The 18,284-nt window shown below is 43.9% G+C and overlaps 1 protein-coding gene and 1 long non-coding RNA gene across 2 annotated transcripts in view; one reads left to right on the top strand and one right to left on the bottom strand.

The window, feature by feature from the left end:
• LOC147105657 (ankyrin repeat and sterile alpha motif domain-containing protein 1B-like) overlaps window positions 1-4,196 on the top strand; it is a 132,027-nt gene extending 127,831 nt beyond the window's left edge. The window contains exon 4 of the mRNA XM_086010211.1: window positions 4,138-4,196. Coding sequence (XP_085866337.1) covers window positions 4,138-4,190 — 53 coding nt within the window. The 3' untranslated portion in view covers window positions 4,191-4,196. The remainder of the gene's footprint in view (window positions 1-4,137) is intronic.
• On the bottom strand, window positions 4,103-17,110 carry LOC147105656 (uncharacterized). Its single transcript, XR_015081547.1, has 2 exons — window positions 16,673-17,110; window positions 4,103-4,712 (listed from the first exon to the last, which is right to left on the bottom strand). It is a non-coding gene; the product is annotated as an uncharacterized LOC147105656 (long non-coding RNA).
• Between the last annotated feature and the right edge of the window lie 1,174 nt (window positions 17,111-18,284).

Raw genomic sequence — 18,284 nt, 5'->3', positions numbered from 1 at the left:
CGCCATCTTGATTCTAAACTTTTCATTTCTTTTTCCCGCTTTCTGTGTGTTTCTTTTCAAATCTACATCTCCAGCAAAAAAAAAGTTGCTTTTAAAACACATTGTTTTTAAAAAAAGTTAATTAATTTGTAAATCTTTTCTCTAACCTCTATAATTCTCCTACCTTTCACCGTTTTTCCTCCCCCCTCCCTTCCCCCCTCCCCTTCCCCGCATCCCCCCTCCCTCCCTCCCCCTTCCCCCTCCCTCCCCTTCCCCCCTCCCTCCCCTTCCCCCCTCCCTCCCCTTCCCCCTCCCTCCCTCTCCCTCCCTCCCCCTTCCCCCTCCTCCCTCCCCCTCCTCCCACCCCCTCCATCCCCCTTCCCCCTCTGCCCTCCCCCTCCATCCCCCTTCCCCCTCTGCCTCCCCTTCCCCCTCCTCCCTCCCCCTCATCGCCCCCCCTTCCCCCACTGCCTCCCCTTCTCCCTTCCCCCACTCCCCCTCCTCCCCCTCCCCCTCCTCCCCCCCACTCCTCCCCCTTCCCCCACTCCTCCCCCCTTCCCCTTCCCCTTCCCCCACTTCCCCACTCCCCACTCCCTCCCCCCTCCCCCTCCCCCCCCCAGTCGCGCTCTCTCTTCCCCCCAGTCGCGCTCTCTCTTCCCCCAGTCGCGCTCTCTTCCCCCCAGTCGCGCTCTCTCTTCCCCCCAGTCGCGCTCTCTCTTCCCCCCCAGTCGCGCTCTCTCTTCCCCCCAGTCGCGCTCTCTCTTCCCCCCAGTCGCGCTCTCTCTCCCCCCCCAGTCGCTCTCTCTCTTCCCCCCCAGTCGCTCTCTCTCTCTTCCCCCCCCCCCGTCGCTCTCTCTCTCTCTTCCCCCCCCAGTCGCTCTCTCTCTCTCTTCCCCCCCAGTCGCTCTCTCTCTCTCTTCCCCCCCAGTCGCTCTCTCTCTTTCTCCCCCCCCCCCCCCAGTCACACTCTCTCTTCCCCCCCCAGTCGCGCTCTCTCTCTCTTCCAACAACAACATGCCCTCAAAAGACCCTTGGCACCGCCGGGCACTTCAGCTAGTATTAAATAAACTAATCAAACTCAAAGAGGATAAAACCCCTGGTCTGGATGGATTGCATCCATGCATTTTAAAAGAATCTAGGGAAGAGATAGCAGAGGCATTACTATGCATATTTAATAATTCATTAGAAAAAGGTGTAGTGCCAGAGGACTGGCAGGTAGCTAACGTACTACTGATATTTAAGAAGGGGGTATAGAACATGTCCAGGGAAATATTGACCAGTCAGCTTAACATCGGTGGTAGGAAAAATAATGGAATCCCTGCTAAAGGAGAAAATAGAAGAACATCTAGAAACCAAAAATATAATAATGAATAGTCAGCATGGATTTCAAAATGGAATGTCTTGCTTGACCAACCTTATTGAATTTTTTGAACAGGTAACAGAGAGAGTAGACAATGGTAATGCAGTAGATGTAATTTATCTGTATTTTCAAAAGGCCTTCAATAGGGTACCCCATAATAGACTGATGAACAAGGTCAGAGATTGCAGAGTCAGGGGACAAGTATTGCTGGTATTACATTTTGGTAGGAAACATAGGGCTAAAAATTTGGGGCGCCAAGCTCGCCTGGGCGCAGGAAGTCCCGCCCCGGAAGGAGCCGGGAGCGCCAGCCCGATATTCAGTTTGAGCGCCCCAAGAGGGACGCGGGGGGCTGCTCGAGGCGCTCCGCGTCCCTCTTAGGGCGCTGAAACTGAATATCGCAGCGCAACATGCCACAGCGCCACACGCTGTGGCACGGCGCGCTGCGGTACTGCAGGCCTTCCTCCCCTTCTTAAAGGGGAGGGGCCTGCACCAGCGCGATCACTGATCGCGAGTGCCGGCAAAAGAGCCCGGCACCGAGGAGAAGTGCCGGGCTCTCGGGACACAGCCGGCACTGCCCGGGGCGGGGGGGGGGGGGATCAGGAGGCCGGGGACAGCGGCGCGAGGAGGTGCTGGCAGGCGGCCACCGAAAAAAATGGCCACCCCGCACCTCCCCCTTAATTTGCGCCACTACCGCCACAGGTAGGCTCCCCTAAACCGGTCGCGATTTGCGACCGGCGCTACAGGGGGGGCGCGACCCAATATCGCGTTCGGGGCAGTAGCGGGGCGGTAGCGGGGCGCTGCGCACACCGATGACGTTATCGGTGGCGGCACAGCGCTACAGGCTTTCGCGGGAGGCGTGGCCAGTGGCGCTAAAGCCACTGAGTGCCCTCTTTAGGCGCTAACTGGTGGCGCAGCCCACCGAATTTCTAGGTCATAGAATGGATTGCTGGCTGGCTTCAGGACAGAAAGCAGAGAGTAGGGGTAAAGGGTAGTTATTCACAGTGACAGAAGGTGGGTAGTGGTGTTCCACAAGTATCGGTGCTGGGGCCACTGCAGTTCACAATTTACATTAACGATTTAGACTTTGGAATCAAAAACACAATTTCTAAATTTGCGGATGACACCAAATTGGGGGGATAGTCAATACTGAGGAGGACTGCAACAAATTACAGGAGGACCTTCATAAACTTGCAGAATGGGCATATAATTGGAAAATGAAGTTCAACACAGATAAATGTGAGGTATTACATTTTTGTAGGAAGAATAGGGAAGTCACTTATTACTTGGAGGGTGCGGTAGAGAAACAAAGGGATCTCGGAGTACAAATACACAAATCACTAAAAGTTGCGCCACAGGTTAGCAAGGCCATAAAAAATGCAAAGCAAGCACTAGGGTTTATTTCTGGAGGTATAGAATTGAAAAGTAGGGAAGTTATGCTAAACCTGTATTGAACCTTGGTTAGACCACACTTACAGTACTGCGGACAATTCTGCTCACCATATTATAAAAAAGGATGTAGAGGCACTGGAGAGGGTGCAGCGAAGATTTACAAGGACGATACCAGAAATGCGAGGGTATACATATCAGGAAAGGATGAACAGGCTGGGTCTCTTTTCTCTTGAAAAAGAAGGCTGAGGGGTGACCTAATAGAGGTCTTTAAAATCATGAAAGGTTTTGATAGAGTGGATACAGAGCGAATGTTTCCCAATTTCCCAATTGTGGGGAAGAGCATAACTAGAGACCATCAATATAAGAAATACAATAGGGAATTCAGAAGAAACTTCTTTAACTAAAGGGTGGTGAGTGTGGAAACTCGCTACCACAGAGAGTGGTTGAAATGAATAGTATAGATGCATTTAAGGGGAGGCGAGACAAGCATATGAGGGAAAAGGGAATAGAGGGTTATACTGATAGGTTTAGATGAGGAAAGATGGGTGGAGGCTCGTGTGGAGCATAAACGCCGGCATGGACTGGTTGGGCTGAATGGCCTGTTTCTGTGCCGTATATCCTATGTAATCCTATGTATACGTTAGTGAGATCCCTGCCGGCTTTGGGCAGGTGTCCTTGCCACCTGCTCAGGAAAGCAAGCGAAAATCCGAACCTGTCGCTGGATCCCCTGGTACTTTAAAAAGTTCAATTCATTACACTTTATAGTAACAGAAAATGGCAGATTTATTTAAATAAATTGGATTCCTCTCCCCAATAATATGGTAAATTGGTATTTTCAGTCTACAAATGGCAAACTTTTTACCCCTATGTAAAATCCACAATGCGTCATTAGAATCACCACATTCAACTTTACCACTCAAAGTGCCATTTTCTATTTGGCAATAAAATTACAGTCTGCAGACAGAGCCCATAAACTTTTCAAACTACATTTGCACAAATGCTAGCGCAAATTACTTTTTCCTTGTTTCTGTCATTGTTAGAAATGACATTAGGATTGTTTCAGGGCTAAAAATAAAAAAAATGTTTGCAATATAATTGTTTTTGATAGATCTATTTTTTGAAGCTATGAGCAATTTAGAAATTTTCTGATTCAATTGAGGAACGTATTACACTGGGAACATTGCTCTATTAAATCTGTATTCTTAATAGCATAAGCCTTTCTATCTTTAGCAGGAAAAATACTTTGTTAATATGGTAATGTGGATGATAAATAATTTTAATGAAAATGCAGCTGTAGAAGAAATTATTTATAAAACCAACATAGAGATGCATGTCTGCAGCTGTTTGATATTGAAAGAGTACACGATAAACTCATTTTAATCATGTTTAATAATCCTTTTTGTTTGAAGAGTGTACCATCCAACCCAAAAATATTGAACATCCAAGTGCCATGTATATTTGAGGTGAGCACAGACTGTGGCATTTATTCCTGCCGTTGTAGCCCATCTTGTTCTGTTGAAAGGCTCAGTGTGATGTTAGTAGGCGTTGAATGGTGCTGGAACAGTTCCATTATGAGCCCTCTGCTGTTACAGTGAAGCTGCACGAATAATATGACAGTGTGAGTCAGATTGCTTCTGCAGCTGACGCACTCGGGAGACGTTTTGCAGCTCTGTTCAGTCTGGCACTACCACACCTGAAGGGCTTACTTTCCATGGAGAGTACTGATTACTTTGAGTACCAGGTCCACTTCAACTGCTAGCTTATTTCCGAACCATGCTTGGTACAAACTAATGAACTGATGTTGTATTCTTTATTGGGAGTGCTCGCATGGTAATCTGTCAGCAGTGAGCACAAAAGTAGAGTACTATTTTTCCACAGGACTGGATTTTTTTGTGTTCTGTGTTATTAATTTTATGATACCAGCTGTACTGTTTCCAAGGAAACGGGCACTGTGCGAGCAGTGTGCGTATTACTTTGCATTTATCTGTAAGGAAAATGGAAAAGGAGGCTTTAAGCAATCTGTAATAAAGTGGGATAATTTTTAAAGTGCGACAAACATAATTCCATAGTTAATTCATCTTTACGTGGTTCGATGTAGGCCCAACTGCTGTATGTGTGTGTATATATATATACACAAATGCACAAAATAATATACATTATTGAATGCATTGTAAGTGAATTTAACCAAATGAATCTCACTTAGATTGGTGCACCAGAGGAAGAGTTATCTTGGATTATCCCTCACTAGAAATTGGTGCCAGCAATTCTATGGCACTCAACAAGTCAGGCAGTATCTCAGCTGTAGAATGGTGCTCTCATTAATGTTGTGTGGGGTGCATAAGACGCAAGTTAAATTTCTCCAATTCGGTTTCGAACCCACAATCATTATGCAGCAAGATTTGATTTTGTATGAACCATAATTTTTAGCTTCTGACTTGCTGCTTTTAGGTGTGAGCCTTGGCTCATTAGCATCACTCTTGCCTCTGAGTCAGAAGGTTGTGAGTTCAAGCCCCACTCCAGAGACTTGAGCACAAAGTCTAGGCTGGTAATACTACTCGGTACTGAGGAAGTGCTGCACTGTCGACTTATTGAGATGAGATGTCAAACCGAGCCCCCTTCTGCCCTCTCGGTTGGACGCAAATGATCCCATGGCACTTTTATAAAAAGAGCAGGGGAGTTCTCCCGGTGTCCTGGCCAACATTTACCCTCTATCAACGTCATTAAAACAGATTATCTAGTCCAAAAGCAAAATACTGAGGATGCTGGAAGTCTGAAATAAAAACAGTTGGGCACCATTTGTGGAGAGAGAGAAACAAAGTTAATATTTCAGGTCGGTGGCCTTTCCTCAGATTATCAGGTCATTTATTTTATTACTGTTTATGGGAGCTTGCTGTGTGGCAATTGGCTACCACATTTCCTACATTACATCAGTGACGACACTTCAAAAGTATTTCATTGGCTGCAAAGTGCTTTGGGGCATCCTGCGGTTGTGAAAGGCACTATATAAATGCAAGTTTTTTCTTTTTCTTTCTTTCCTCCCTTTCTTTCTTTTTATTTCACCTCACCTCGTGGCCTAACAAACACCTAACAAAACTTATCACAGCTGTGGTTGAGGCTTGAAATTGTGACAACCAATGGATTTGAGATATGTATCTTCTGAACTGTTTATAGAAAAGTGTATGATGGCAAGTGGTGGGATGCACTACACTTTTTATCCATTTCTGTGGTGTATTTGTATGACTCTCAGTAATGTTAATAGAACTTGCTGGTGCTGGGTGCAGTTGCTTCTGTGAGGTTGTATTATGGATGGAGTTATCCAAGTTTGAGAGCTGGTGCTATAATTGTTAAGTGTTGCTAATGCTGACAGTATTTCATGCACTTCTGACAGTGTAGATGTATAGCTGGGGTGTTATAATGAAGTTGGGTTATGAGTTAGACATTGCTGAATAAGTTGACGTGCTCTATTTTTACTGTGAGAAGCTGATTATTTGGCTTGTTAAGGGTGAGATATATTATGATTCACAAAGATGAATGCAGTTGCACAGTAACTTTGATATTTAATGATCTAAAATATGTCAAGTTAGGACCTAATGCTTGATGTGATTGTATTAAAAGTAGTTCCAGATATTGGGGCATATTGCTGGTATACAGTCTACACGTGTTGTGTAAAAATACTGGTTCTATCAAACACTGTCAAGAATGTTAGAAAAATCATAATCACTCTTGGTCAGTCTGGAATGACCTTTACCTACAGTAGAACACATGATGTACATTTGAGTGTTTGGAAACAAATACTGAGAAAATACTAAGTAGCAACACAACGAATGTTATAAATCATCTATTTTTGCACAGAAATTACAATTTCAACACAAATGGATTTCAAAGTCACCTGCTCCAAAATGTATTTCAAAATATTGTCATGGGTTAATCAAGAATTTAAAGGGTTCAAAGAAAAGTCACCAGAATTGTTTTTATTCTTTGCTGCCTGTAAACACTGAAACAGGTTTATACACATAGACACATTGGATATATGGTGATGTTTGCCACAATGGGACAGCATGTTGAATAGTAAAGGTAAGTAGCTTCAATCCCCCCTTTCTGCCCATTCCCAGGAAAAGCGGTGCACAAAGGGTTTAGCAGAAGAACATGTGGCACTTCTTCAAAAAAAAGTGAGCTCACATACCAGCCCTGATATAACCATTTTATACAAACAGTTAGCAACACAGATAAATTCACAAGAGCAGTTAATATTACCTTATATAGGAACAATAACATCTATAAAATATGGATGGGGAAAGTCTCTGTCGTGATGAAAGAATTAATAGAAAAATGTCAGCAAAATTAATTATGTCTTAATCTTCCAGCAGCTGTGAAATGTCATTATCACTTTCACCTGTAATCTACTTGCATTTGAAGCCCATTAGATGTAAAAGTGCTAATGATCAGAACTGTTAATGTTAATAATTGACATCTAGTACCCTTAAAATACTGCTAACGCGTGTTGTTGTCAGTATGCACATATGTGTTTCGATTTGATGTGGAACAGCATATTACAAATATATTCTCAAGCTTATGTCCTTTTGCGGCCCAAACCAGCATGTTTCTAATAGCAACTGTTACGTCATCCATAACTCCAACATTAATTGCACAGATGTAACTGAACCCCCGTGTTGCTCAAAGATGGACTGGCACTCCCATCATATGAAAGAGAGAAAAAGCACTTTTTCTGTCAGTAGCTACCTTCCTTCCTGCTGCAATGGGACACAGTATGATTAAATTACTGTAGTTTGGTACTGAAGATACTTCAGCCAATCAAGGATGAGTGTCTGTAATGGCAACTGTGTTTGTACTGCAGACAGCAATGCTTTACTTAAATCTGAGCCTTTCCCTGCTGAGGAGTTAGGTGTTTCTTTCCATCATCAGTGGATTAGTGACTTTGGCTTCAAAAGATCAAAAAATTCAGAGCATTTAATTTCAATCAATATATACCCATTATTATATTAAAACATCTTGCATCTGTGCACACTTTATTTTATGTCAACTTTTCCTATTATAAATTCTTATTTCCATATTTATAATAGAAACTATGTAAACATGTAATGCTGTAATTACTCCCTCCTCCAGTAGAAGTGCTGCAGCTATTGGCATAGGCATTTATAATGTGAATACAAAAATTAATACAGAATGTATTACTTCAAAATGGGTATTGAATTATTTCTGCATATTATGGTTCAAATATGCCCCGCCCTCTAACCATACTTCACCTAAAGACTACACCTGGTCTTGACTTTCCACGTGCAAGTTTACAGGAGAATGATCACGAGTATATACAGGAAACTTTTTTTTACCCGGCACGGACGGGACTGATGTGGTGCCGGTTCATCAAAAATTCCGGATAACCGAACGCTATAGTAAAAGATAGGGAGAGCTGACCGCTCCGTATAAAGCAACAAACACTGTTGCTTAGCAACAACTGTGGAACAATGGCCACAAGTTCCAAGCGTCTCTGTATACTAAGATGGGAGGGAAAGTAGTGAGTGAGGAGGACATAAAAAACCTGCAAGGGGACATAGACAGGCTAAGTAAGTGGGCAGAGATTTGGCAGATGGAATACAATACTGGAAAGTGTGAGGTTATGCACTTTGGCAGGAAAAATCGTAGAGCAAGTTATTATCTTAATGGCAAGAAACTGGAAAGTACTGAAGTACAAAGGGATCTGGGGGTCCTGGTGCACGAAACTCAAAAGGTTAGTATGCAGGTGCAGCAAGTGATTAAGAAGGCCAATGGAATGTTGGCTTTCATTGCTAGGGGGATAGAATATAAAAATAGGGAGGTATTGCTTCAGTTGTACAAGGTATTGGTGAGACCGCACCTGGAATACTGCATACAGTTTTGGTGTCCATACTTAAGAAAAGACATACTTGCTCTCGAGTCAGTACAAAGAAGGTTCACTCGGTTAATCCCGGGGATGAGGGGATGGACATATGAGGAGGGGTTGAGTAGATTGGGACTCTACTCATTGGAGTTCAGAAGAATGAGAGGCGATCTTATTGAAACATATAAGATTGTGAAGGGGTTGGATCGGGTGGATGCGGGGAGGATGTTCCCGATGATGGGTGAAACTAGAACTAGGGGGCATAGTCTTAGAATAAGGGGCTGCTCTTTCAAAACTGAGATGAGGAGGAACTACTTCACTCAGAGGGTGGTAGGTCCGTGGAATATGCTGCCCCAAAAAGCTGTAGAAGCTACATCATTACATAAATTTAAAACAGAAATAGACAGTTTCCTAGAAGTAAAGGGAATTAAGGGTTACGGGGAGCGGGCAGGAATTTGGACATGAGTCTAGGTTCGGATCGGTCATGGCCCTGTGGGTAGCGGAGCGGGCCCAGGGGCCGTGTAGCCTGATCCTGCTCCTATTTCGTGTGTCTAATTCTGTTAGATTCAGGAGATGGTTCTGTGATAGTAGATTGGCGGTTAGGATCAGATCAGCCATGATCTTATTGAATGGCGGAGCAGGCTCGAGGGGCCAATTGGCCTACTCCTCCTATTTCTTATGTTCTTAGCAACAGCTGCAGCCACACCCTTGCACAGCAACCGATGGAAGAAGGCAAATACAATATGAAGTAAAACCTACTCCTGAATTTTGCCGGTTAACCGAGATTTCCGGTTATTTAGGTGCCGGTAAATCAAAAGTTTCCTGTATAATAAAGTTTTAAGCCATTATATGAAGGTTTTTTTTAATTGGAAAGATTACTACAATAGCAACAAAGAGTAACTGAGATCCCTGTTGACATCACCCCAGCTTAAATACATCCCACAGACCCCTTGAAATGATGTTTGCAATAAAGATACATTTTTTTAAAGTTACTTAAAAGGAATGATGATTCCCACAGGGGCCAATATGTGATGCTGGTGCCCATGTTATCGGGAGCTGAGACCTACTATGCGCCTGATGTGCAATATGACTGGGCGCCTGGGCACAAATTGTACCATGACCTTCCCATAATGTGACTCCAATACTGTGCCAGTTTAGAATGGGTGCTAAAAGGCAGGCCAGAAACATCAATTTTTTTTTAAGAGTTCCAGAGTAGGCTTATGCTTCCAAGAAGTCCACCCTCTTTACTCCAATGGCCAGACAAAGAAAGGGATCACAGGTACGATATCAAAAAATATGGCAGCATTCCATGAGCAGTCAGCAGTCCTTCATGAGCTGTTATTGCCCCACCTTTCAGACCATGTAGCACTCTCAGTGCATCACGGTGCTATGTAAATGAGCTGACCCCCATGTTATGGCAGTGCCAGCACAACAGGGATAGTGGTCCCAGCACTGTGGTGCTTGGATCATATTATCGGCCTCACTGTGTTACATTTCCCTTCAAAATATAAATGATGTTTTGTATATTTGGATTTCCAAAAGGCATTCGATAAGGTGCCACATAAAAGGTTATTACACAAGATTAGGGCTAATGGGGTTGGGGGTAATATAGTAGAATGGTTAGAGGATTGGTTAATGGACAGAAAACAGAGAGTAGGGATAAACGGATCTTTTCCAGGTTGGCAGGCTGTAACTAGTGGGGTGCCGCAAGGATCAGTGCTGGGGCCTCAACTATTTACAATCTATATTAATGACCTAGATGAAGGGACCGAGTGTAATGTATCCAGGTTTGCTGATGATACAAAGTTAGGTGGGACAGTAAGCTGTAAGGAGAATACAAAGAGTCTGCAAAGGGATATAGATAGACTGAGTGAGTGGGCAGTAAGGTGGCAGATGGAGTATAATGTAGGGAAATGTGAGGTTATTCACTTTGGTAGGAAGAATAGAAAAACAGAATATTTTTTAAATGGTGAGAAACTTTCAAATGTTGGTGTTCAGAGAGATTTGGGTGTCCTCGTGCAAGAAACACAGAATATTCATTCAGTGTTTTTGCCATCTCCATATTTCCCACCATTAATTTCCCGGTCTCATCCTCTAAGGGACCAACATTTACTTTAGCCACCCTTTTTCTTTTTATATAACTATAAAAACTCTTACTATCTGTTTTTATATTTTTTGCTAATTTACTTTCATAATCTATCTTCCCTTTCTTAATCAATCTTTTTGTTATTTTTTGCTGTCTTTTAAAGTTTTCCCAATCCTCTATCCTCCCACTAGATTTGGCTACCTTATATGCCCTTGTTTTTAGTCGAATACTATCCTTAATTTCTTTACTTAGCCACGGATGGCTGTCTTTTCTTTTACACCCTTTTCTTCTCAGTGGAATATATATTTTTTTGGAAGTTGTAAAATAACTCCTTAAATGTATACCACTGATCATGTATCGTCTTACCCTTTAATCTATTTTCCCAATCCACTCTACTCAATTCCGCTCTCATACCTTCATAGTCTCCTTTATTCAAGCTTAGCACGCTTGTTTGAGATCCAACCTTCTCATCCTCTAATTGAATATGGAATTCAACCATGTTATGGTCACTCATTCCAAGGGGATCCTTTACTAGGACATTTTTAATTAATCCTGTCTCGTTACACAGGACCAGATCTAAGGTTGCTTGCCCCCTGGTCGGTTCAGTTACATATTGCTCAAGAAACCCATCCCTAATATACTCAATGAACTCATCCTCAAGGCAGCCCTGCCCAATTTGATTTGTCCAATTAATATGATAGTTAAAATCCCCCATAATTATAGATGTTCCCTTATTACAAGCCTCAACTATTTCCTGATTGATACTCCGTCCAACAGAGTTGCAACTGTTCTTATGTTCTTAGAACACTAGCATGCAGGTACAGCAAGCAATAAGGAAGGCAAATGGCATATTGGCCTTTATTGCAAGGGGGTTGGAGTATAAGAGTAAGGAAGTCTTGCTACAATTGTACAGGACCTTTGTGAGATCACACCTGGAGGACTGTGCACAGTTTTGGTCTCCTTATCTAAGGAAGGATATACTTGCCTTGGAGGTGGTGCAACGAAGGTTCATTAGATTGATTCCTGGGATGAGAGGGTTGTCCTATGATGAGAGATTGTGTAGAATGAGCCTATACTCGCTGGAGTTTAGAAGAATGAGAGGTGATCTCATTGAAACATACAAGATTCAGAATGGGATTGACAGGACAGATGTTGAGAGGTTGTTTCCCCTGGCTGGAGTGTCTAGAACTAGGGGCCATAGTCTCAGGATAAGGGGCCGGCCATTTAAGACTGAGATAAAGAGAAATTTCTTCACTCAGAGAGTTGTGAACCTTTGGAATTCTCTGCCCCAGAGGGCTGTGGATGCTGAGTCTTTGAGTATATGCAAGGCTGAGAGAGATAGATTTTTGGACTCTAGGGGAATCAAGGGAAATTGGAGTTGAGATTGATGATCAGCCATGATCTTATTGAATGGTGGAGCAGGCTCGAGAGGCCGTATGGCCTACTCCTGCTCTTTCTTCTTATGTTCTTATGTAACTGTACTACTCATACAGAGAATCAAACATAAACTGCCTGGTTTAGTAGAGAAAGAGATGTTTTTGGTCATGCGCATAAGCAAAAGTGCTGACCTCGCATCAGGGTGTTTGCAAACCTATTTTCTAGGTTTGCATTGCAATCGTTTGTTGTTTCTTGGGGCTGCAGCAAGCAGTCTGGTGTCCGGTATGGCACACGTAGAAAACGCTCCACTGCTGGAGTCATACCTAGCACAAAGGAAGATGGTTGTGGTGATTGAAGGTCAATCATCACAGCCCCAGGACATAGCTGCAGGAGTTCCTCAGGGCAGTGTCCTAGGCCCAACCATCTTCAGCTGCTTCATCAATGACCTTCCCTCCAACATAAGGTCAGAAATGGGGATGTTCGCTGATGACTACACAGTGTTCAGTGCCATTCACAACTCCTCAGATAATGAAGTAGTCCATGCCCGCATGCAACAAGACCTGGACGACGTTCAGGTTTGGGCTGATAAGTGGCAGTTAACATTTGCACCACAGAAGTGCCAGGCAATGACTATCTCCAACAAGCGAGAGTCTAACCACCACCCCTTGACATTCAACAGCATTACCACCGCCGATTCCCCCACCATCAACATCCTGGGGGGTCACCATTGACCAGAAACTTAACTGGACCAACCAGATAAATACTGTGGCAACAAGAGCCGGTCAGAGGCTAGATATTCTGTGGCAAGTGTCTCACCTCCTGACTCCCCAAAGCCTTTCCACCATCTACAAGACACAAGTAAGGAGTGTGATGGAATACTTTCCACTTGCCTGGATGAGTGCAGCTCCAACAACACTCAAGAAGCTCGATACCATCCAGGACAAAGCAGCTCGTTTGATTGGCACCCGATCCACCACCTTAAACATTCACTCCCTCCACCACCGGCGTACCGTGGCTGCAGTATGTACCATCTACAAGATGCACTGCAGCAATTCACCAAGGCTTCTTCGGCAGCACCTCCTAAACCCGTGACCTCTTGCATCTAGAAGGACAAGGGCAGCAGACGCATGGGAACACCACCACCTCCAAGTTCCCCTCCAAGTCACACACCATCCTGACTTAGAAGTATATCGCCGATCCTTCATCATCACTGGGTCAAAATCCTGGAACTCCCTCCCTAACAGCACTGTGGGAGTACCTTCACCACACGGACTGCAGCGGTTCAAGAAGGCGGCTCACCACCACCTTCTCAAGGGCAACTCGGGATGGGCAATAAATGCTGACCTTGCCAGCGACGCCCAGTTCCCATAAGTGAATAAAAAAAGATGAAGCTTCGACAACATTAATAGTAGTTTAATATGGAGCCTCTAATAAACACTTCATAGTTTCTCTTAATTTCCATCCTTAGGTGCTTTCTCTTCGTGAAATTTCTGAACATTTACTTGAAATGTTCAAGTTAGTTTGTGCTTGGGAAGAAATTGATGTGTCGGAGCAGGTTCAAAGAAGTGATAGTTATCCCAGTGTCCGCGCCAACATTCTTCCTCCAACCACCACCACCAACAGATTAGAGTCATCGAGCCATAACCACACAGAAGGAGGCCGTTCGGCCCATCGAGTCCGTGCCGATCGCTGTAGAGCAATCCAGTCAGTCCCATTCCCCCGCTCTATCCCCGTAGCCCTGCAAGTTTATTTCCCTCAAGTGCCTATCCAGTCTTCCCTTGAAAAAAATTAGTGTCTCCGCTTCCACCAGTTCCGTCGGCAGCGAATTCCAGGTCCTCACCACTCGCTGTGTAAAAAATAGTTTTCACTCACGTCCCCCCTGTATCTCTTGCCCAAAACCTTAAATCTGTGTCCCCTCGTCCTTGTACCATCAATTAGTGGGAACAGCCTTTCCCCGTCTAGCCTATCCAAACCCGTCATAATCTTGTACACCTCTATCAGATCATTATTGATCATTCATTCACATTTTGTTTGTGTGATCTTGCTGTGCACAAGTTGACTGCTATGTTTGCCTGCGTATCAGTAACTACACTTCAAAAGTAATTCATTGTAAAGCAATTTGGGATTCCCTGAGGATGTGATAAGGTACTATGTAAATGCAAGCTCAGTTGTTTGTTCTCCCAGTTTACCTCCTTATGTGTGGGCAAGAGCCTATCCTTTGGAGCTTCTGGCATTGGTCCAGCAAAGATCAATAGCTCAGTATATGAGGAATCAAGGGTGCTTCTACATGTCTTGCTAGTTGGTCATATAGCTCAGTGATCTACCATGACTGCCTACTTCTTACTTCTCCCTATCTAGCCCTTACCCCAAGAATCTCCACCAACTATTCTAGACCAGAGGATGAACAGCCTTAGCTTCAAAACTCGATATATGCTATGTAAAAACAGCCCCATAATCAGCTGACCAGAGGCATGTTTTGTGGTGGAACAAGCCACGAATGTCAATTCCCAAAATTGCAAATATTCTGCCCCAGCTTGGCACTCCATGTAGCAGTCTTGTGGCAAACTAATGGTGTCTCCTCTCAACAGTGGACTGTCAGATCAGGTGGCAGCTAACTCAGGGACTCAAATCAATTCTATATTTTTTGGGAGGCACCCCTTCGCTATCTGTGCTACCCACTGACTTCATATTTAATGCTGTGTGTTGCAAAAGATTTTCCATGACGTGAACTGAATTAATGTGTGTATTATATTAACTCTTTAGGTCTATTACAGTAATTAACAGAAGGTTAGTTCTGCATGATTACAGCCAGCTTGCCCCTGAACAGTCATTAACTGTGCCATCAGCAAATATTTCTGAGAATAATATAGAAAGATTAAAGGCACAGGCCCAGAATTTGTAGTCAGCGGTGAAGCAAAGGCATTCGCCGCTGGCCCCGAAGTAAACTTCGCGCAAGGATCTCACGATCTCTATGTCGAGAACTTCAGGTTTTCCAACATTCAATTCACATCAACGGAGTTTAGTGGGGATCCCCTTGTGCGAACTGCTGTGACGTCAACAGGCTGTTTAAGCAGCCAATCAAAATATAGAATTCTCACAGACCGTGAACAAGGAAGTGGGTAAGCTCCTAAAATTCTAACTTTTTAAAAAATGTTAGAGAGAGCAAAACAAAGATTGAGGCTCTCACATGGGGAAAAGGCAAACCTGAAATAAAGATGAACAAACTTTAAAAAAAATATACCTTTTTAAAGTTTCTTAAATTTTTTAATGTTTATTAAAATGGATAAATTTCACACTGCACAAAATGAAAATGAGTTTTCAGGCCCATAGCGGTCAATAAGCTGTTAAAACCCCAGTTACACCTAATCCCTTTGGGTCTAACTTTTAATGTTGAATTTAACAGCGTTACTGCGGAAGAGCCGAAGTTTTTGTCTGTTTCCCTGATTTGAGTTAGTACACTGATTGCCAGCTCTGGGGGGTGGAGGTGGGGGGGACGGGGGGGGAGGCGGGTGATGCATGGCGCAGCTAGTGTCGGAGCTGTGAATGACAGACCACAACTTCAGGATTTTTGCGTCCGCCAAATCCTGAAGTTGTGGTCAGTTTCAAAAGCAGAATGATGGCAAACGCTGCCAGTTTGCTGTCATCTGGACTGCAAATTCCTGGCTACAGTGTTTTCATGAAAAGTGTTTGCAAAGAGCTATGGGAATCATGTAACATCACAATGATGCCACCTGCCAGTAACATGTTATGACACAATTTACATCATGTCATGAGTTTGTATACAAAATAAAGGTTTTCAAAACACTTTTCCATTTAAAAAAAATTGAGCCCTTTCAAAATTTCAGAAGCCAAAACAATTTCCTAGATTACTTATGGGTAACTTTTTTCATTATAGCAAATTCCAGTCTTGCCTATTACTCTCAAAATGGTTTTCTCTGTAAAATCATTTGTGTTTCTACTTCTAATTAAGATATGCTAGAATGCTAGTTCAAATGATGATTGAAATTTTGGGATGTTATTGATTACAGCTATAGATTATTTATATTTTGCATGTACTGCACAATCATCCGAGGTGGAATAGTATAATACTGCCCGTTAGTGCTGTGAAGACATCAGTAGGCAAATATTTCTTGCTGATGTAATATTGGAATGTATGATATTCTGCTGATACTGAGGTTCTGTAATCAGTCATAATTTCTTATTGTAAGGAGGGACCAATGTCATCAGATATAATAAACCATATTTATCATACAGAGCAATAAGAAACTTGAAATAAACGTTAAGTTTTGTGCAGAAAGGACGTCACTTTCATTTTCACATGCTGTCACTTTTCAGTTTTGCTTCCAAAATTTGTACTTCTCAGAGTTGAACTTGACAACCAGTATTTGTGTACGCATTTGAGATACAAAAGTTAAAGATGAAGGCTTGTGCTTTCCTTTTTTTTCTTAGTGGATGAGGGGGTGGTGTGCCTGGGTGGGTGGACATTTCAGCTGCAGTGTTTGGGTCAGAAAGAGCACCTCTGCAGTTCCTATTTAGTGGGAAATAATTACATTGACATTACAAAAAAAAAACATTCTGCATTGAAATTGCGAGACTAATTTCTTACCTTAGTTAAAAAGTCCACTAGATTTTTGAAAGTGCTCCGATTTCTTCAGTTGTGGCTCTTTTACATTAGTGCTGCACTTCCGAAAGAAACTAGACTCTTGAGTAACCGTTTGACACTTTACTGAATTTAACATTTGAAGGTATATTTTGACAGTTTTAATAATGCAACCACTCTGTTACCCGGTCTCCTTTCTAATCATGGACAAATCTATAAAGATATAAATATACTGGTAGTCTCCTACACTCACTGCCCTCCCCTCTCCCCTCTCCCCACACACAAGGGCTGGAGTTTTCACATTGAAGAGCGTGCGGGTTTTGGGGCTGGTCAGCAGTTAAAAGCATGGAAATTGACAGCGCGTCGGGATCCCGCCGACTTCTGCCTTTAACCCGGGCGTGTTTCGAGGCATGCCACGGACCTGCTCGGGAGAGGCGGGTGACCTCATTGAGGTACTTAACTGCTCATTTACCAACCCTTAACTGCCTTTTTAAAGTCAGGTTTGGCAACTGGTTGCGCACAGGATTCACGCACCTCGGGAACTTCGCCTGCGAAGAGGAGGCAGAAGCTCAGTGTCCATTGTGCGAGTTCATTAAGTGACAGCTGAAAAAAGCACATAAATACTCAGACATTACACATGCTTCCTTGCCTAAGGGAAAGGCTCTCGCTGACACCATTTTGTGCAGGGATATAGCTTTCAGGAGTTTGCAAGTGATTTCTGCAACCTCGGAAGCCACTCTCACCACATTGCTAGTCACTCTCAGTACATTCAAGGATTGTGTCTCTGATCTCCACTTTACCTGGCATCTATTAGATCAGCATGGGCGCTGCTTATGCTGTCTCACCTTGGACCTCAGAATCAGACCAAGATGAGCCCCAGCACCAGCCACACCAGCAGCAGCAGCAACCACACCAGCAGCCTTCTCCTCAATGACCCGACACAGGAGAGAGGGGGTCAAGCACAGGGGGTGTACCGCGCCGGACTCCCAACACAGGGTATACAGACAGCTTCCTGGACACAACTCAACAGCAATGCTTCAGGAGACTCAGGCAATTCAGCCAGGTCATGACAGACATTTGTAGCTTGCTGAAAGAAGACCTGCTGCCCAGAGGACCTGATGGACACGCCTTACCAGTGGCTGTCAATGTCACCACAGCCCTCAACATCTTTGCCTCAGGCTTCTTCCGGGATCTGCAGCAGACATTTGCAGGATTTCAAAGTCGGCCGCCCACAGATGCATCACCCAGGTGATCGATGCATTGTTTCACAAATCAGCCAGTTATTTAAACTTTGCCACTGATGAGTGTTAGTGAGTGGGCGCTGGGCTTTGTGGCTCTGGCTGGCTTCCCACAGGTGCAGGACGTTGACTACACATGTGGCCATCAAAGCACCCCAACATCACCCAGGAGTGTTTGTGAACCGCAAAGGCTTCCACTCCCTCAAACTGCAGCTCATCTGCAACCATAAAAAGATCATCATGCATGTGTGTGACAGATTCCCTGGCAGCTGTCATGACTCTTTCGTGCTGTACCAGTCCACCGTTCCTCAGCTCTTCGCACCTCCAAACAGACTTACTGGCTGGCTGCTTGGAGACAAGGGCTATCCACTGACGACATG

This window comes from Somniosus microcephalus, chromosome 17, assembly GCF_052327205.1.
Source record: "Somniosus microcephalus isolate GS21.2 chromosome 17, FLI_Smic_1.0, whole genome shotgun sequence".
In the NCBI taxonomy this organism is placed as follows: Eukaryota; Metazoa; Chordata; class Chondrichthyes; order Squaliformes; family Somniosidae; genus Somniosus; species Somniosus microcephalus.
This window is presented reverse-complemented; position numbering and strand designations above follow the sequence as displayed.